Raw genomic sequence first — 18844 nt, 5'->3', positions numbered from 1 at the left:
ATTTTGATTCAAAAGAAGCATTGAAACTTTCTGGCTCACTTCTATTCTTTTTCTGATTCCACTTTTCTTTTATGAAAAATCTACAAAAAACTAAGTATATTTTTGTTATAACAAGATAGAGTGCTTTCTTTCCAAAAAAATGCAACCACATAAAATACAAAATAGTTGTTTTGTAAGTTTCAGGAAAGTGCTTTGTTAACTTTGATAAATCGGGGGTTCGACTTAAAATCAATTGGTAAACTTTTGACATACGCTAATTTTCTTCGAAATATTTGCACCACTCCCGTACTACGTCAAAAGATTTTATTAATGACGCAATATGGTTCCATTAATCTGCCTTCAGCTCCATTATGGCCCGGCGAAAGCTAATGGGTTGAGTTGTTAAATTGCTCTCCGTGGTACTTAACAGCCACTTAAAGATCAGTGCTGCAATCAATCACTCTGACATAATCCGGCTAATCGGATTTTGGTGATGCAATAATGACTTCTCAGATGAAGAGAGTTTTGAAACGTTTTTAGAAAGGTGTAAAATTTATCTTTTTTGTTTGTTCATGATTTATATGCAACGGATCCATTTTTTCAATCAATAATTTCGGAATAAGTTTGCTAGAAACGATCATTTTTTGATGATAAAATGACTTCTGCTATACAGAATATTGAAGAAAAACTGGCAAATTATTTCAAAGAGGCGTGCAAACGGGCAAAAAGGGATAACCTATCGAATTGAGTTACAAATCGGTCAGCTAAGTCAAGTAAATTTTGCAGCACAAAGAAGGCAATTAGAGTTACGGACGCTATTATGGAAATATCTACAGTACTATCCATCGAAGTGTCTTTGAGCGCGGAAGAGCTGAGTGGAAAAAGTATCTTCAAAACAAGATCCTGAAAAGCTTACGTGTGTGCAATCGTGAACTCCATTTTGCAAAATTGGGTGTCATTTCAAGAAGCGTTGTGCACATTTGTATCATTGTGACATTAAGATGCACATGTAACTTAAGGTCTAACTAAAATAAGTATTAGTTATTATTATGCTTTTGAACATTATCCTGCATGGAACTTTTTGTAAAAATTATGCGACAGTTTTATAGCTGTAAAACGTTTGCCAGCATGAATGAGAAGCCAGAAAGCTTGAGTTAAAAGGAAATGTGAAACACATGGGGCAGAATCTGGTTGAATAAAATGGAAAATTATTGTAGACAATTTGAGAAAACATATAGTTCAGTTTTTGCTGGAGAAAAACCAAGTTTGATCAGCAAAAAAAGTTACAGAATATAGCATTGCCCGGGTTACCTGTCCAGGAAGTCCATCCCTGGAGCCATCCCTGCAGCCAGATCTGGCCAGGGGAAAAAACCATGAAAGAGTCTTGCAATGATTACTGTGACCGCGCTTCACTCAAACCCTAAAATATCTCACAAAAAAATCAGTAAAACATGAATTAACCAAATTTAATTAATTCTGGAAGCGGCAAAAATCGTAGAATTTGTCGATATAAACAAACAAATCAAACAACAAAATTGGCACATTTACGGCTTAACGTGTTAACATAACAGTTTTTTTTGTGATATACGGTAAGTCAAATACATACGGCAATAACCTATCAGACAAGGTCAGACAAAGTCAGACAAGGTCAATTTGCTATGTTATTTTTTATTAGTTTTAGTTATAATACATTTTGGTTCAATTTAAAAACACTAGTTTTTTGGAGGGCTCGAAGCAGCTCTTTTTCCTTTTCGCGCCCAACTGCAATTTTTAAGTAAAAATTTTGTTCGCATTGTCCGATTGTCTTGAAAGTAGACATGCAAATAAATTAGGCCATGCCAAACATATTGTCAACATAACAGCCTTTTTGTGATATGCGGTAAATTACATACAGACGGCAATAACCTGTCAGACAAGGTCAGACAAGGTCATTTTGCTATGTTTTTTTATTAGTTTTAGTTATACATACATTTTGGTTCAATTTAAAAACATTAGTTTTTTTGGGGGGGGGGGGGGGGGGCTCCAACTAGCTCTTTTTTCTTTTCCGCCCACCTACAATTTTTTTATAATTCAAATTACTGTTTGCGTTGTCCGATTGTCATGAAAATTGACATGCAAATAAATTAGGCCATAACAAACATATTAATAAGCCTTGTAAAAGCACTCTTTAGACCATAAAATTGATGCTCATCTGATGTGGGGGGAGGAGAGAAAAAAGAGCCTCGAACATACGCAGAAGCGGTCTGCTCAGTTTTTTAGGCTTTGTTCTAGACTACTCTGCCAGCTGACCTTAATATACTTTAGTTCATTTTACTCGGTTTTAATTTCTCGCTTATGAGAGGGTATTTGCGTGTCAACGTCCTCCGTCCCCAAGGAAGCGAGGACGGACGCGAGTCTTACTGCCGGACGGGTAATGTCACCATTCAAGATTTTTAGCACGGTGGAATCGGCCACCCCGTCTCTTCCGAAGTTAAGCGTTCTAATGCGTGCTAAAGGATAATAACCTCGGGGGTGGGCGGACTCTACTATCCACAGTAAATCGTCTGTCTTGAGTTCCTGTTCAGGAGAGGAGTGCCACTTGGCTCGCTTATTGGGGACATGGCACATACTGGCCTAGCCATTGTGACCAAAATGCAATTGCATATGCCTGCGCAAGCACGAAACCGTTTTCTGTGGTTGAAATCTTCCGCAAAGCTTAAGGAGAGGAATTTTACACGTGGCTGCCAAAGCAGGAAGTAGTTAGGCGTAATAGCTTCCAAGTTATCCGGATCACTGTTTATTGGAGTCAGTGGTAGCGCATTTAAAGATTGCTCGACCAAGCAGTTTTATAGCTGTAAAACGTTTGCCAGCATGAATGAGAAGCCAGAAAGCTTGAGTTAAAAGGAAATGTGAAACACATGGGGCAGAATCTGGTTGAATAAAATGGAAAATTATTGTAGACAATTTGAGAAAACATATAGTTCAGTTTTTGCTGGAGAAAAAGCCACTACGGAGAAAAACCAAGTTTGATCAGCAAAATAAGTTACAGAATATACCATTGCCCGGGTTACCTGTACAGGGAAGTCCATCCCTGGAGCCATCCCTGCAGCCAGATCTGGCCAGGTGAAAAAACCCTGTCAGAGTCTTGCAATGATTACTGTGACCGCGCTTCACTCAAACCCTAAAATATCTCACAAAAAAATCAGTAAAACATGAATTAACCAAATTTAATTAATTCTGGAAACGGCAAAAATCGCAGAATTTGTCGATATAAACAAACAAGTCAAACAACAAAATTGGCACATTTACGGCTTAACGTGTTAACATAACAGTTTTTTTTTTTTGTGATATACGGTAAATCACATACATACGGCAATAACCTATCAGACAAGGTCAGACAAAGTCAGACAAGGTCATTTTGCTATGTTTTTTTATTAGTTTTAGTTATAATACATTTTGGTTCAATTTAAAAACACTAGTTTTTTGGGGGGCTCGAAGCAGCTCTTTTTCCTTTTCGCGCCCACCTGCAATTTTTATAATTAAAAATTTTGTTCGAATTGTCCGATTGTCTTGAAAGTAGACATGCAAATAAATTAGGCCATGCCAAACATATTGTCAACATAACAGCTTTTTTGTGATATACGGTAAATCACATACAGACGGCAATAACCTGTCAGACAAGGTCAGACAAGGTCATTTTGCTATGTTTTTATTAGTTTTAGTTATACATACATTTTGGTTCAATTTAAAAACACTAGTTTTTAGGGGGGGCTCCAACCAGCTCTTTTTTCTTTTCCGCCCACCTACAATTTTTTTATAATTCAAATTAGTGTTTGCGTTGTCCGATTGTCATGAAAATTGACATGCAAATAAATTAGGCCATGACAAACATATTAATAAGCCTTGTAAAAGCACTCTTTAGACCATAAAATTGATGCTCATCTGATGTGGGGGGAGGAGAGAAAAAAGAGCCTCGAACATACGCAGAAGCGGTCTGCTCAGTTTTTTAGGCTTTGTTCTAGACTACTCTGCCAGCTGACCTTAATATACTTTAGTTCATTTTACTCGGTTTTAATTTCTCGCTTATCAGAGGGTATTTGCGTGTCAACGTCCTCCGTCCCCAAGGAAGCGAGGACGGACGCGAGTCTTACTGCCGGACGGGTAATGTCACCGTTCAAGATTTTTAGCACGGTGGAACCGGCCACCCCGTCTTTTCCGAAGTTAAGCGTTCTAATGCGTGCTAAAGGATAACAACCTCGGGGGTGGGCGGACTCTACTATCCACACTAAATAGTCTGTCTTGAGTTCCTGTTCGGGAGAGGAGTGCCACTTGGCTCGCTTATTGGGGACATGGCACATACTCGCCTAGCCATTGTGACCAAAATGCAATTGCATATGCCTGCGCAGGCACGAACCGTTTTCTGTGGTTGAAATCTTCCGCAAAGCTTAAGGAGAGGAATTTTACACGTGGCTGCCAAAGCAGGAAGTAGTTAGGCGTAATAGCTTCCAAGTTATCCGGATCACTGTTTATTGGAGTCAGTGGTAGCGCATTTAAAGATTGCTCGACCAAGCAGTTTTATAGCTGTAAAACGTTTGCCAGCATGAATGAGAAGCCAGAAAGCTTGAGTTAAAAGGAAATGTGAAACACATGGGGCAGAATCTGGTTGAATAAAATGGAAAATTATTGTAGACAATTTGAGAAAACATATAGTTCAGTTTTTGCTGGAGAAAAAGCCACTACGGAGAAAAACCAAGTTTGATCAGCAAAATAAGTTACAGAATATACCATTGCCCGGGTTACCTGTACAGGGAAGTCCATCCCTGGAGCCATCCCTGCAGCCAGATCTGGCCAGGTGAAAAAACCCTGTCAGAGTCTTGCAATGATTACTGTGACCGCGCTTCACTCAAACCCTAAAATATCTCACAAAAAAATCAGTAAAACATGAATTAACCAAATTTAATTAATTCTGGAAACGGCAAAAATCGCAGAATTTGTCGATATAAACAAACAAGTCAAACAACAAAATTGGCACATTTACGGCTTAACGTGTTAACATAACAGTTTTTTTTTTGTGATATACGGTAAATCACATACATACGGCAATAACCTATCAGACAAGGTCAGACAAAGTCAGACAAGGTCATTTTGCTATGTTTTTTTATTAGTTTTAGTTATAATACATTTTGGTTCAATTTAAAAACACTAGTTTTTTGGGGGGCTCGAAGCAGCTCTTTTTCCTTTTCGCGCCCACCTGCAATTTTTATAATTAAAAATTTTGTTCGAATTGTCCGATTGTCTTGAAAGTAGACATGCAAATAAATTAGGCCATGCCAAACATATTGTCAACATAACAGCTTTTTTGTGATATACGGTAAATCACATACAGACGGCAATAACCTGTCAGACAAGGTCAGACAAGGTCATTTTGCTATGTTTTTTATTAGTTTTAGTTATACATACATTTTGGTTCAATTTAAAAACACTAGTTTTTAGGGGGGGCTCCAACCAGCTCTTTTTTCTTTTCCGCCCACCTACAATTTTTTTATAATTCAAATTACTGTTTGCGTTGTCCGATTGTCATGAAAATTGACATGCAAATAAATTAGGCCATGACAAACATATTAATAAGCCTTGTAAAAGCACTCTTTAGACCATAAAATTGATGCTCATCTGATGTGGGGGGAGGAGAGAAAAAAGAGCCTCGAACATACGCAGAAGCGGTCTGCTCAGTTTTTTAGGCTTTGTTCTAGACTACTCTGCCAGCTGACCTTAATATACTTTAGTTCATTTTACTCGGTTTTAATTTCTCGCTTATCAGAGGGTATTTGCGTGTCAACGTCCTCCGTCCCCAAGGAAGCGAGGACGGACGCGAGTCTTACTGCCGGACGGGTAATGTCACCGTTCAAGATTTTTAGCACGGTGGAACCGGCCACCCCGTCTTTTCCGAAGTTAAGCGTTCTAATGCGTGCTAAAGGATAACAACCTCGGGGGTGGGCGGACTCTACTATCCACACTAAATAGTCTGTCTTGAGTTCCTGTTCGGGAGAGGAGTGCCACTTGGCTCGCTTATTGGGGACATGGCACATACTCGCCTAGCCATTGTGACCAAAATGCAATTGCATATGCCTGCGCAGGCACGAACCGTTTTCTGTGGTTGAAATCTTCCGCAAAGCTTAAGGAGAGGAATTTTACACTTGGCTGCCAAAGCAGGAAGTAGTTAGGCATAATAGCTTCCAAGTTATCCGGATCACTGTTTATTGGAGTCAGTGGTAGCGCATTTAAAGATTGCTCGACCAAGCAGAAAGTTGTATCGAGTACTTCTGGCGTTAGTTTGCGTGTTCCCAGTATCGAATAGAATGCACGCTTAAAGGACCTTACCAGACGCTCCCATGAGCCACTATGACGAGGCGCAATAGATGGATTGTGTTTCCATTTTATGCCTTTTTGTACTAATTCGCGGGGAGCCTGCTGATTCCAAGCTTGGATGCACTTCATCAGTTCCTTCTTGAAGCCGACAAAAATTGTGACGTTATCCGACCAGATGACAGACGGATTTCCGCGGCGGGCAATGAACATCTCAATACACATGACGCACGATTTGTCATCCATAGAAGGTGCAGTTGCAATATGGACCGCTTGTGTCGTCAGGCAAGTAAAGAAAAAGTACCACCGATTTTCTGAGATCCTACGGACAAATACATAAATTGAGCCGAATAAATCAACTCCGCTGTAACAAAAAGCAGGTTCCCTAAACGTTCTAGAGGGAAATCCAACATCATGGGGTTGACGCGCTTAAGTTTGCAATTTCGGCATGGAATGCATCTGTTTTTAACTTCACGAAGGGTTGATGTCATTTTGAAGTCGTTAAACCGAGATTGGATGACTGCGCGCATATAATCAAACGAATGATGGTGATACTTGAAATGGGGATAGCGAACGAAAGGTTTAACCAGATAGTGACGAGCATCTAGTATCACAGGATGCTTTGCTTCGAAACTGATTTCAACAAGACGCCGAATGCGACCAATTGAGCGTAAGAAACCGTTTGGCACTATGAATGGCGAACAAACCACTTTTCGATTGGACTTATTTACGGATTTGTCTTTGTCGAGCAGTTTAATTTCTGCCGGGAAATAATAGATTTGGGAGAGCTGAAGAAGCTTTGCCTCGAGTAATTCAAGCTCCGAAGGGTCGGTTACACTTTTATCAGACGAACGGAAGTGCGCGTGCTTAGGAACGAGCCTTAGAGCATATGCTGCTATGCGCAAGACTTTAGGAAAAGAGCGGTCTTTTCCCAGTTAATGATAGGATTATCGGCTCCTGTATCTGATTTGTTATTAAGTAGAGACAATCCAGCAATATCTGCAGCTGATTCTTTGTGGCATATTTAACTTACAACATCTACATATGGTTGAAATGGCCAGACAGCAGTTTTCGAGAAACTCGGTCCCTTTACCCTCAGTTTTCACGAGGCGCTTCGGCTGCAACCCCAGGTGTACCTGTGTCTGCGGGATTATCACCGGTTGCTATGTGATACTATTTATCTACGGTTGTTGATTCTAAGATCTCGCCAACTTTATTGGCTACAAAGACGGGTTTCTTGTCATCTGTGTGGAACCACTGTAAAACAGTTGTACTGTCAGAAACATAAATTTTTGGGCTATCTGACTGTTCGAGGCTTTATGAATGTCTTTTGAAAGCCGAGTAGCCAATCAGACAGCTTGCAGTTCTAGCTTCGGTATAGACATGGCTTTAATTGGCGCTAGGCGAGCCTTTCCAAACACGAAACTGACCTCTGTCTCCTGAGGTTCTGACAGGCGACCACGAAGAAACCCAACCGCACAAAAAACTTCCAGCGAACTGTCTCCATACATAGGTAGTTCTACCATATCTACAGGTGCATTAAAATAAGCGCGAGGGATGGTCACTTTTCCTAGCCATGGTAAGCCTGAGGGCCACTGGAAAGACTTGTCTTTAATGTCATCAAGCAAAGGATTGTCCAATTGTTGAACTTTAAGACGCCAAATTTCCCTTTAAATCTAGGCGAGCTTGTACCATTTACGGCGCAACAAGACCAATGGGGTCCAACAATGATGACACAAAACTAAGGACGGTTCGTTGTGTGATGTTTTTCTGCTTATCAAGACTTTTATCTCGACTTACTACCAGGGTGTCTTTTATGTGATCCCATTTCAGGCCTAAGGCATGAGATGAGCTATCGGAACTTACGAGTATTTCCTTAACTTTTTCGATTTCTTTGCTAGTCAAGCTCAGCTTCCTTGAGATCTCAGGAACATTACTGATAAGTTTGGTCAACTTAAATCCTCCCTTACTTTACTTCTTTACTAATTCTCTACTTAGGTTCACGGCTTGTTCAGCATTCGGCAAGGAGTCGAAGAAGTCATACATGAAATTTTTTTTGCAAACAGCTGCTGCGGCTGTAGGTTCATTGGAGTCATTGTCTTTGGCTGTTTGTTGTAGAACGAAATTTTTGCACGTTAGTGAGTCAGGCGCTTCAAATACTTGATGAGTGTATTGATATAACATCCTTTCAGTTGATGGGTCTTCACACCATGGAAAACGCAAAGATGGTTGGTCGTCCGGACAGACTCCGACTTGGAAAAACATTCCTTCGATGTCGGCAAATACAGCAATTTTATGTTGACGGAAATGGAGTAGGACATACAGTAACCTTTGCCACAAATCTGGACCGACAAGAAGCGATTTGTTGAGCGAAAATCCATGAAAGTTGAAAGCTTCCTTCAACACTCTTCGGATCTTTCCCGGTTTGTTAGAGTTGATGACTGGGTGGTGCGGTAGGTACCACTCACGATTAACGCGCGCTTTTGGGTCACGCGCTTCGACTTGAATGACATAACCCTTTTCAAGGTCAAATATTGTTTTCTGATAACGGAGGCGAGAATAGTCTTTACTTAAGCGCTTCTCCAATGACTTGAGCTGAACGAGTGCGGAGAAAAAGTTATTCGACAATATCATCTGCACGAAGCATTTGATAGTGCTTTCAAGAATGCTAGTGGCTCTTTTATCGGCTGATGATCTGGCATCAACGGTTTTGTATGTACCATATGACTCCATTTCATACCAGGACTTGACTTGATCGACTAGAGTTACATCCTCGATGTTACATTTGAAGCAAGAGGAGACTAAACCAGATGTGGACGGTAAACGACCACTCAAAACCCAACCGAGGGTAAATGAACGGCTAGTGGAGAGTTTTGATCCCGGCTATGAAAGTACTCCAAAAGTCTGATGAAACACAAAACATCTTGTCTCTACATCTGAATATCTTAAGACTGATGTTAAGGGCTGCAAGTACGGGTATGTTTCTTGGCGAGCAAAACAACGTTATTGTCCATGCACAACTTGGCTCTTTGCGTGGCTGTCTTCTCTTTAAAAACGCTGCTTTTCCAAAATGGATGCTTGCCCTTGCAAGCAAAACAATGTAGAAAACTGGCACTGGTTTCTGTGCGCACATTCGAAGAGAACAGATTAGTAGCGGCCTTGCTCTTGGTATTTTATTCAGTTCTCGGCTTACCTGATATTGTGCGCATACGCTTGAGTGTGTCCGCTTTCTCCTGTAACCACTCATTGAACTCAATTTACAATGGTCGGGACAAATGTCGTCTGACAACATGCATAGCCCAAGCTTTTTTCATTCTAGGAGGTAATATTGCGATCGTTTGATTGAGGACCGACGAGCTCTCAAGCTGTGAGTAGTAGGAAAAGGATTTGAATACTGCCAACAAGCTCAATATCGTAAATGCAAATTTAATCACATACTCGGAGTCGTGCATCTGAAGTGGTTGAAAGCTGCTCAGTTTATCTAAATGAGCGCTCGCAACTGTGTGAGGTTGACCGAACTTACGCTGAGGAGTTTTAAGAGCATCAGGATACAATTCACCACAATAAGCAAATTCAGAAGTTTCGATGCGGTTTTTGCCTGACCTGTAACAAGAGTTTTTATGTAAGTAAGCTTTACATCGTTGGTCAAATGTGCGTAAACAACTACGCTCCTAAATTGTCCGAACCACTCACGCCAGTCTAGAGGATCACCATTAAACTGGGTAAGCTTCCATTCAGGTAATGGGCCTTTCCTGTTCATAGTAAAAATGGCGGCTAAGTCTTCGAGCGTTACATGGTTAGATTGCAAAAAAGACGAGTCAGTGGTGTCTGTTGAAACTGCTTGTACGAGTGTGTAGCCTGGACTCTGAGTAGGCTGTTGGAAACCTGGCGGTTTTTGTGGCATACTTTGAGGTGCAGTATAGTATACAGCGCCAACGCTTGTGAAGGGTGTTAAAGCGTTCATGTTATCTGGTCCGGCATTTTGCATCATTCTTTTTTTTAAGTACAATCCAAAAATTGACGAGTAACAGGCACGCAGTTTGAAATTCTAGGTTGGTAGTTGAATGCAAAGTAAGACGGTTGAGTGCTTGAAGGATCTTGAGAGGGAAGCGTTTGGCTATTCATGTTATTGCAAACAAATGCATCCGATTTCCTTAGGTAGTTCGAAGCAGCAGATGCTTTAATGCACATCGAGTGTCGAATGAAAGATGTACTTTGAGAAAAGACACTAATAGCTGCATTATTGGAGATTTACGGATAGGAAGACAGCGGAACATTTTGTAAACATGACATCACAAACGCTGTAAAACAGGGAGCTACCGACGAACCGCTTTGTAAAGGAATAAAAACGCTAGGTGTTGCTGTTGTCATTCCGAAGAATGGCACACTTTTTTCAGATGAAGCGCTAGCCAAACCCGCAAAATTTGGATCAACTGAACTAACCAGAACTGTTGAATTGACCATCGAATGTCCAGTCCATCATTACAGCTTGGACTTATCAGAGTTACATATTCAGTCTCCGCTACTGTATTGTCAACCCAATCAGCAGTTCGCTTACCGATCGCCCCTGTTAATTGACTGACAAATGGTAATTCAGACTTGCGAGTATCGTGATCGCTTTAAATGATGTCATCTTGAAATTTAGTTTCTGCTACTTTGGCCTCGGCTAGCTTTTTCCTGTTCTCTTCAGCTAATTTTTCGAATTGAAGTCTACTTTGTTCTCTACTGATCTGGTATTGCAGTTCCTGCTTTCAGTGATGTCATGTTGAAATTCAGTTTCTGCTATTTTAGCCTCGGCTAGCTTTTTCCTGTTCTCTTCAGCTAATTTTTTTATTTGAAGCCTACTTTATTCTCTGCTGATCTGATATTGCAGTTCCTGATATTTTTGTTCCCATAAAATTTTGCTCCGGTTCCCGTTCTGTCTCTTGACGATGAGCTTCCACTTTCCTATTTCCGCATTCTCTAGTCTGCCTTCCTCTTCTTTCAATCTCAAGGATGCCTCATTTTGTCTTTCTATCTGCTCTCTTTGCAGCTTTGCAAGCAAAATCTCTTTCTTTCTTTAGCTGGGAGTCATTGAACTTGCCTTGGATCTCTTACTATGAAGACGACTAGATCGTAGAGGCGCAGCTTTTAGAGATCTTGCGGGGCTCTTGATCGATAGAAGTTTGCTTCAGATTATCATCTGAAGACAGTTAATCAAAGTAAGACCTGGCCTGCTGGATCACTTGATCATTTATACAGTTATCCGGTGTAAATAAGCTTCCAACTCAATTAAAAGTTTGCTTGAATCTTGACAAGTTTTTGCTATTTTTGTCAAAGCTTCATTCTTCGAGATCAACTTTTCAAATACAGCTTTGCACTTTTCTACCAGACTCTCAACTCTCACACTTCGCTTCTTAGCATCTATTGGTTCTTTCAAAAAGCTATGATATTCTAACAACTCTTTTTCTAATGTTTCTCAATTTTTTTCAACATTTAAAATAAAACAGAAAACGTGGTCAACCTCTAATTTTGAAAATTAAAATTAACTATCAGATTACTCAACAAAACGAACTCCAGTAACGTAAGGTTCCTAATTTATTTATTTATTTCTCAAATTGTGTGACTTTTATCAAAAAAAAATGTCAATCATAAATTGCCTAAAAATCGAAATTTTATAAGGCTATTTCATTTTTGCTTGGAAGTTCAAAAGTTGAGACAAAAGAAACAGGTCAGGTTTTTTTTCAGCTGACTTGTGTTCATTGACTCTGTTCCAACTGTCCGTTGGCTGCTAATAGTTTATAAAGTTTCAAGGCAAATGCTTGGGTCTTTTCAAGCATTTCTGTATATTTTCAGAACTTGAACATTGCAACCATTAACTTCAACACATTTCAAGTAGCAGCCGTTAAATTGAGGTTTATATCTAGCCGCAGCAAAAAATCATTGTAATACCTTTCTACTTGTTTTCTACTCCCACCTAGAATTTAGTAAAAAAAGTATTTGTCATTGTGAGTTAGAGGAGCTCAGAAACACAATTTAGTTGAATTAGAAATGATCGAAAAACTTTAACATTTTATGGTGAACATCCACCTCTCCCTGAGAAAAAATCGTATGTCAGTCCCTGCCGTGCCACCTTCTATTACTCCCTCCATACACTTACCCTCTTACGTATTATTATCCCTCCCTCGGCACACAATGACGCCCCATGCACATCAACCCGCATCCAGTTTCAAGCGGTAATTATCGATTAAATTCTGATATGTTTCGGTATTTTTTTGTGTATCTTCAGAACTTGAACCTTGATTTCAGTACCAGTCTTCCTTAAATTGAGAAAAAATTGATTCTAATCAATTAATAATCGATTATAATCTCTCTTTTGAGAATGCGTTAAAATTGTAAATTCAAACAAACGTTTTCGCACATTTTGTGCATTTTCAGGTTTTAAAAATTCTAAACTATCTGTACAAAATGATCAAAGATCATAAAAAGTGTCACACACATCATTACTTCAAAATTTTAAAAATTCAACCTATCAAAACTTTACAAATATCACTGAATGTAAGTTAACATGTAAGCTAACATGTAAGTTGTTTCAAAATTTTGATGTTTTAGCCAGAATTTTTCAATTCTGGAACTATAGCTTTAGTGTCAGCTCCTTACTTCTAAACTCGTCGCGCGTGTTAATTGCCGGTCTCTTTTTCCTAATGTGCAGCGCCTCTAATGTAAGTAACTTGATGCTGCTGGACGCCTGGTCGATAATTTTCCAATTAAGCTCAGACTTATCACTCTCACACCACACTGCCGTATATGCTGTCCAACTGGGGTATCCTCTTTTCGGTGTTCCTCAATCCTTGTGGTGAGATGTCGGACCGTCTGGCCAACATAGATGGATTTGCACCCACAACATTTGTGTTCTCTCTTTTGAAATAAAGTTTTGTCAGTTATAAAACGTTATAATTGATCATAATTAATTATTTTTATCCAAATTTCTAACTCACTTGTTTTGCTAAAAAAATCGATTTTAATCACTTATAATAGTTTATAATCCCTTTTGATTGCTATTTTGTCTTCAACCTTGGACCTGAACTGTTTATATCTTTTTTATGCTTTTCGTAGACGTTGGTTTATGTAAAAATTGAGAAAATTGTTTTAACCGTTTTCATATCAATTCAAACTCATAGAGTTTTTGTTTTTTATTTCTTTTTGATTGTGATTTCTTGATGCACACTTTAAAAGTCTTTGAACACCAAATTATCAGCACACTGCTTTAGTTTCATAATTTATTTGGAAGAGTTATATTTCACCTACTGCGGGAAACTTTCATCTAATATGAAGGGATCTCTATAAAACTTTGTGTTCAGATGAACCAAAAAGTGACAAGACATCTCTTTTTTAGCTATTTTGACAGAGAAAAAGATTTTAATCTATTATAAAAGATTATGATAAACTTTCGGAAAAATTATAATCAAATAAAATTAATTGTAATTTACAATTATAATGGATTATAAATCGTTTAATTATCTAAATTTGGTGCTCATGATTAATTAAAATTTTGATAAAAGTATAATTGTAATTATAATATAATCGATCATTTTCTCTTTTTACTGAGTGCCGGTAAGTCCTTCGCCCCCTCATTAGTTGGGGGTTAGTAGCTTTAGAAATGGAGTAAGCTTTGAGTAAAGCTAAAAAACTGCACAATTTGCAGATAACTTGGTAAAAAATTAAACAGGCTATAGTTCCCTAAAATCCGTTACGATGGCTTTTAAATGAGTTATAATTGATGTGACTCATTTGAGAATATTTCAATACAATGGATTATAATCGATTGAGTGGTCCCTGAATGTAATTTTAGTCGAGTATAATAGCAATTGTTTTGGTTACGAAAATCGATTCTAACGTTAATATCTATAGAACCTCCGTGCGGGTCAGCGTCATAAATGAAATTTTCACAGCGCGCAATTTCTAGTCAATCGCATAGTCAAGTTGGCAATTTTTAAACCCACAAGGCTAAACAAAAGTGATTGAAGGTAAAATATGAAGGTAAAACTTAAGTAATATGATTGAAGGTAAAATTTAGGAAGTTAATATCTCCAACGCGGGGTATGATGTTTTTGAATGAGAACTGATAGCCTGATTGGAAAACTTTGCCCAAATAAAAGGTTCACCCCAAGCATAAATATGATGATTTTGAAAGTCGGAACAAAAAATTGTAATTTGGCCACCATTGGCTCACAATAAATGGTAATTTGGCTACCCTTGGCTTACAATAAATCGTAATTTGGCTACCATTGGCTTACAAAAAATTGTATTTTGGCTAACATTGGCTTACAATAAATTGTATTTTGGCTACCATTGGCTTACAATAAATTGTAATTTGGCTGCCATTGGCTGACAATAAATTGTAATTTGGCTACCATTGGCTTACAATAAATCGTAACTTGGCTACCATCAGCTTACAGTAAATTGTTTTTTGGCTACCAATGGCTTACAATAAATTGTAATTTTGCAACCATTGGCTTACAATAAATTGTAATTTGGCTACCATGGGCTCATAATAAATCGTAATTTGGCTATCATTGGCTGACAATAAATTATATCTTAGCTACCATTGGCTTACAATAAATTGTATTTTGTCTACCATTGGCTTACAATAAATTGTGTTTTGGCTACCACTGGCTTACAATAAATCGTAACTTTGCCGCCATTGGCTTACAATAAATTGTAACTTGGCTACCAATGGCTTACAATAAATTGTAATTTTGGTACCATTGGCTTACAATAAATTGTAATTTGGCTACCATGGGCTCATAATAAACCGTAATTTGGCTGCCATTGGCTTACAATGAATTGTATTTTGGCTACCAATGGCTTACAATAAATTGTAACTTGGCTACCATTGGCTTACAATAAATTGTATTTTGGTTACCATTAGCTTACAATGAATTGTATTTTGGCTACCAATGGCTCACAATAAATTGTAACTTGGCTACATTGGCTTACAATAAATTGTATTTTGGCTAAGATTGGCTTACAATAAATTGTATTTTGGCTACCACTGGCTTACAATAAATCGTAACTTTGCCGCCATTGGCTTACAATAAATTGTAACTTGGCTACCAATGGCTTGCAATAAATTGTAACTTTGTTACCATTGGCTTACAATAAATTGTAATTTGGCTACCATGGGCTCATAATAAATCGTAGTTTGGCTGCCATTGGCTTACAATGAATTGTATTTTGGCTACCAATGGCTTACAATAAATTGTAACTTGGCTACCATTGGCTTACAATAAATTGTATTTTGGCTACCATGGTCTCATAATAAATAGTAATTTGGCTACCATTGGCTTACAATAAATTGTATTTTGGCTACCATTGGCTTACAATAAATTGTATTTTGTCTACCATTGGCTTACATTAAATTGTATTTTGGATACCACTGGCTTACAATAAATCGTAACTTTGCCGCCATTGGCTTGCAATAAATTGCAAATTGGCTACCAATGGCTTACAATATTTGTAACTTTGCTACCATTGGCTTACAATAAATTGTAATTTGGCTACCATGGGCTCATAATAAATCGTAATTTGGCTGCCATTGGCTTACAATGAATTGTATTTTGGCTACCAATGGCTTACAATAAATTGTAACTCGGCTACCATTGGCTTACAATAAATTGTATTTTGGCTACCATTGGCTTACAATAAATTGTATTTTGGTTACCATTGGCTTACAATAATTTGAAATTTGGCTTGCTTAAACAACGCGTGTAATTTCATCAATTAAACAGTATTCGAAACTCAAAAGCTTTTTAATTTTTGTAGTCTTGTTTTTGAAAATCAAAAGTTGAAATTGTTGATTTAAATCAGCAGTATTTTCCGATTCCCGTATCCATTTAATACCTGTCGACTTTGGTAGTTTTGCTTTTTACGGGTTATTGAAGAGATCAATTTTTCTACTGATTCAGGTAACGTGGTTTTTTGTTTTGAGGAAAAAGTCTCAAAGTTTGCTCACACTAGGATTTGTAATTTAGCGTTTTGATTTTTGCTTTGTTATGCTCACATTCTATGTCATTTGCTACTTTACAGGGTGAATCCTAGCCTTCAATAACAAAATACAAAACGTTACCAGTAAAAAAAAGAAATTCATTGACCAATTGGCCTCAAACTCGGCCGTTTATCTCAGATACGTTTTTATTGAAAGTGTGGCGACCTGCAAAACCTTGAAGTTTTAATGAGGAGACTTTTTGTTTTGAACTTCATAGTGAAGCAAGCATTTTTTTTGTGTGTTTGTTGATATCCAATTGTCTGCAGACTAAGCCTCTTGTTTTCCACTTAGAGTATTTATTCAACAGTTTTACACGGCTTCAGTTGATCTAGCTGTAGATTGTTTCAGATACGAAGCAGTGTCACGAACTAGTAGCGGGGGCCAGTTTGGAGGCGAGGCTGGCGGTGGCGGGGGAGAAGGAGGGGTCAGTCACTCTTCCTTGCGACACTTCCAACTCTTTTGATGACAACTTCAAGTGGATGCGCAGTTCAGACTCTGAGGGAGTCATATTTGAACCCATCTTCATCCCAGGCAGCCAACAGAACGATAAGTTGTACAGGGTTGGCTCTGGGTCCAGTAGTGCTCTGGTGGTGGACAAGGTTTCGAAAGATTCCAGTGGTTTCTACTGCTGCGAACTGTTCCATGGAAGTCCTTACAAGTCTAGCGCGGAGAAAGCGTTTGGAGTGCTGGTGCTTCCCGCTAACTTCCAGCCAATTCTATCCGGCATGCCCTTGGAAGCAGCAGAAGTTGGATCACAAGTCACTCTCACCTGCACTCCCCCCTCGGAAGAGACACGGCTGGGGGACAAAATTGTGCCCACTGTCAAATGGTGAGAGCACTCGTCTAGCAAGAATAATAGCACGGTTTTGTTCACTCAAAATTTTACTCTTTCGCGATAGGGATATTGTACAAATATTATAGGGATATTGTACAGGGATACTTTCTTATCTTCTAGGTCTCTTCTAGTTCCTTTTTTCCAGGCAAGTGCCGTCCACTGTTCCTCAGCCAGAAGATGGGGCGACAGAGTTCACTTTCAGTGTGAAGGAGGCTTTGAATGGAGCCCAATTCCGGTGTCTGTTCGACTACCCCCAAATTAGAGAGTTCCCCTCCGAGCAGAAAACTCTGGGGGTTAAGTTTGCGGCTCGATTCCTGGAAGCAGAATCGACAGACAACAGGGACCCTGTGGCAGTGGAATTGACTGGCTCCACTACCATCAGTTGTGCCTTCGAGGCAAACCCCCCTGTGGAGCCCGAGACAGCCTTGTTCCAGTGGAAGAGAACTCTGGTGGAGTCACCGCAGACAGGGATGGGTGGGGAGGATGATGGGGATGGAGTGAGTGGTGGGGCTCAGTGTGACATGAAGAGAAAAGAGGGGGTGCGTGAGGAGAAAGTGGTACCGGATGAGGACACTGAGTTGGTCCCCACCAGCAGAATGGGCGAGGGAGGAGTGGGGGCGGGGCAGAAGACTGTGACAGTGTTCTCCCTCACCATCAAGAACTTCGACTCTGACAAGGAGGGATGCTACACCTGCTCCCTCTCCCTCCCCAACTCTGAGAACACACTCAGCAGGAGCTTCAACCTAATAGGCAAGTCATCATCTCACTCATTCACACATGGAAGTAGTATGCATATAGTGCGTTAGGATCGGGGGGGGGGGGGTTGTCATACATGGATGACCATTAGGTATAAATCATAATGGTCACCATGTATTAAATGATCAGCAATGGTCACCATGTAATAATCCTAATTGTCACCACATATAATTTTATACCCAATAGTCCTCATGTAAAACTTCGGTATATTATTGAGTATTCCCACTGAACGTTAAGGTTACATGTTTGGAGCGGGAAAGGATTTGCCAAATCTTTGTTCTGAAACCAGCCGGAGTGTTTAACTGCGCTATAGACTGTTTGCTCAATTCTTCTTAAAACTTTGATTCAAACTCAAATTACATACAAATACATACAAAAGTATGCTTAAGACACTATCGCTTAAATGAAAATGTTTATATCCCAGATTAACTGAGTTCCAAAGCTGAACAAAATCTCGCACTTAAATACACACTAAACGCGGAATAAACGGTAGGTCAAATTTTATGTACAGACAATTCTCATATTAAATAACTGAATTTTATTTACTATACAAAAGTTAATGTGGTGTTTTTTGTGTTTTAATCTATTCGTCGATTTTTTGACCGTGGTTCTTCTACTTCAACTGCTTCATAATCGAAAAACGAATCGTTGAAGAATGACGACTCGTCCTCATCGGAAGTATTGGCCTCCAGATCCGCGATATCCCCGCTATCAATATCACTGTCGTTGGTTTCTGCTGCCCGAATCAGACCGGGGTCTGGAGTTTGCCAACTGCTATTGACATGGTCCATCAGTTGTCGAAGCGAGCGATGTGGTTGTGTGTTCTCAACAGCAAAACTATCCTCAGAGTATTCATCATCAATTTCCGGATGGTCCCAATTAATGTTTTGAGTGTTAGCGAATTC

At 39.2% G+C, this 18844-nt stretch overlaps 1 protein-coding gene across 1 annotated transcript; it reads left to right on the top strand.

Annotated features, from left to right (window-relative positions):
- Nucleotides 1-853: 853 nt before the first annotated feature.
- Nucleotides 854-17989, top strand: LOC134856529 (uncharacterized). The gene is made up of 3 exons (XM_063872798.1): nucleotides 854-895; nucleotides 16697-17177; nucleotides 17329-17989. Exons 2-3 carry the CDS (start codon nucleotides 16828-16830, stop codon nucleotides 17987-17989), a joined length of 1011 nt encoding a protein of 336 aa, XP_063728868.1. The 5' UTR covers nucleotides 854-895; nucleotides 16697-16827.
- Nucleotides 17990-18844: the final 855 nt, after the last annotated feature.

The sequence above is a fragment of the Symsagittifera roscoffensis genome, unplaced genomic scaffold (genome assembly GCF_963678635.1).
Source record: "Symsagittifera roscoffensis unplaced genomic scaffold, txSymRosc1.1 SCAFFOLD_386, whole genome shotgun sequence".
Taxonomy (NCBI): Eukaryota; Metazoa; Xenacoelomorpha; order Acoela; family Convolutidae; genus Symsagittifera; species Symsagittifera roscoffensis.
Note: the sequence above shows the minus strand (reverse complement) of the source record. Positions and strands in the feature narration are given on the sequence as shown.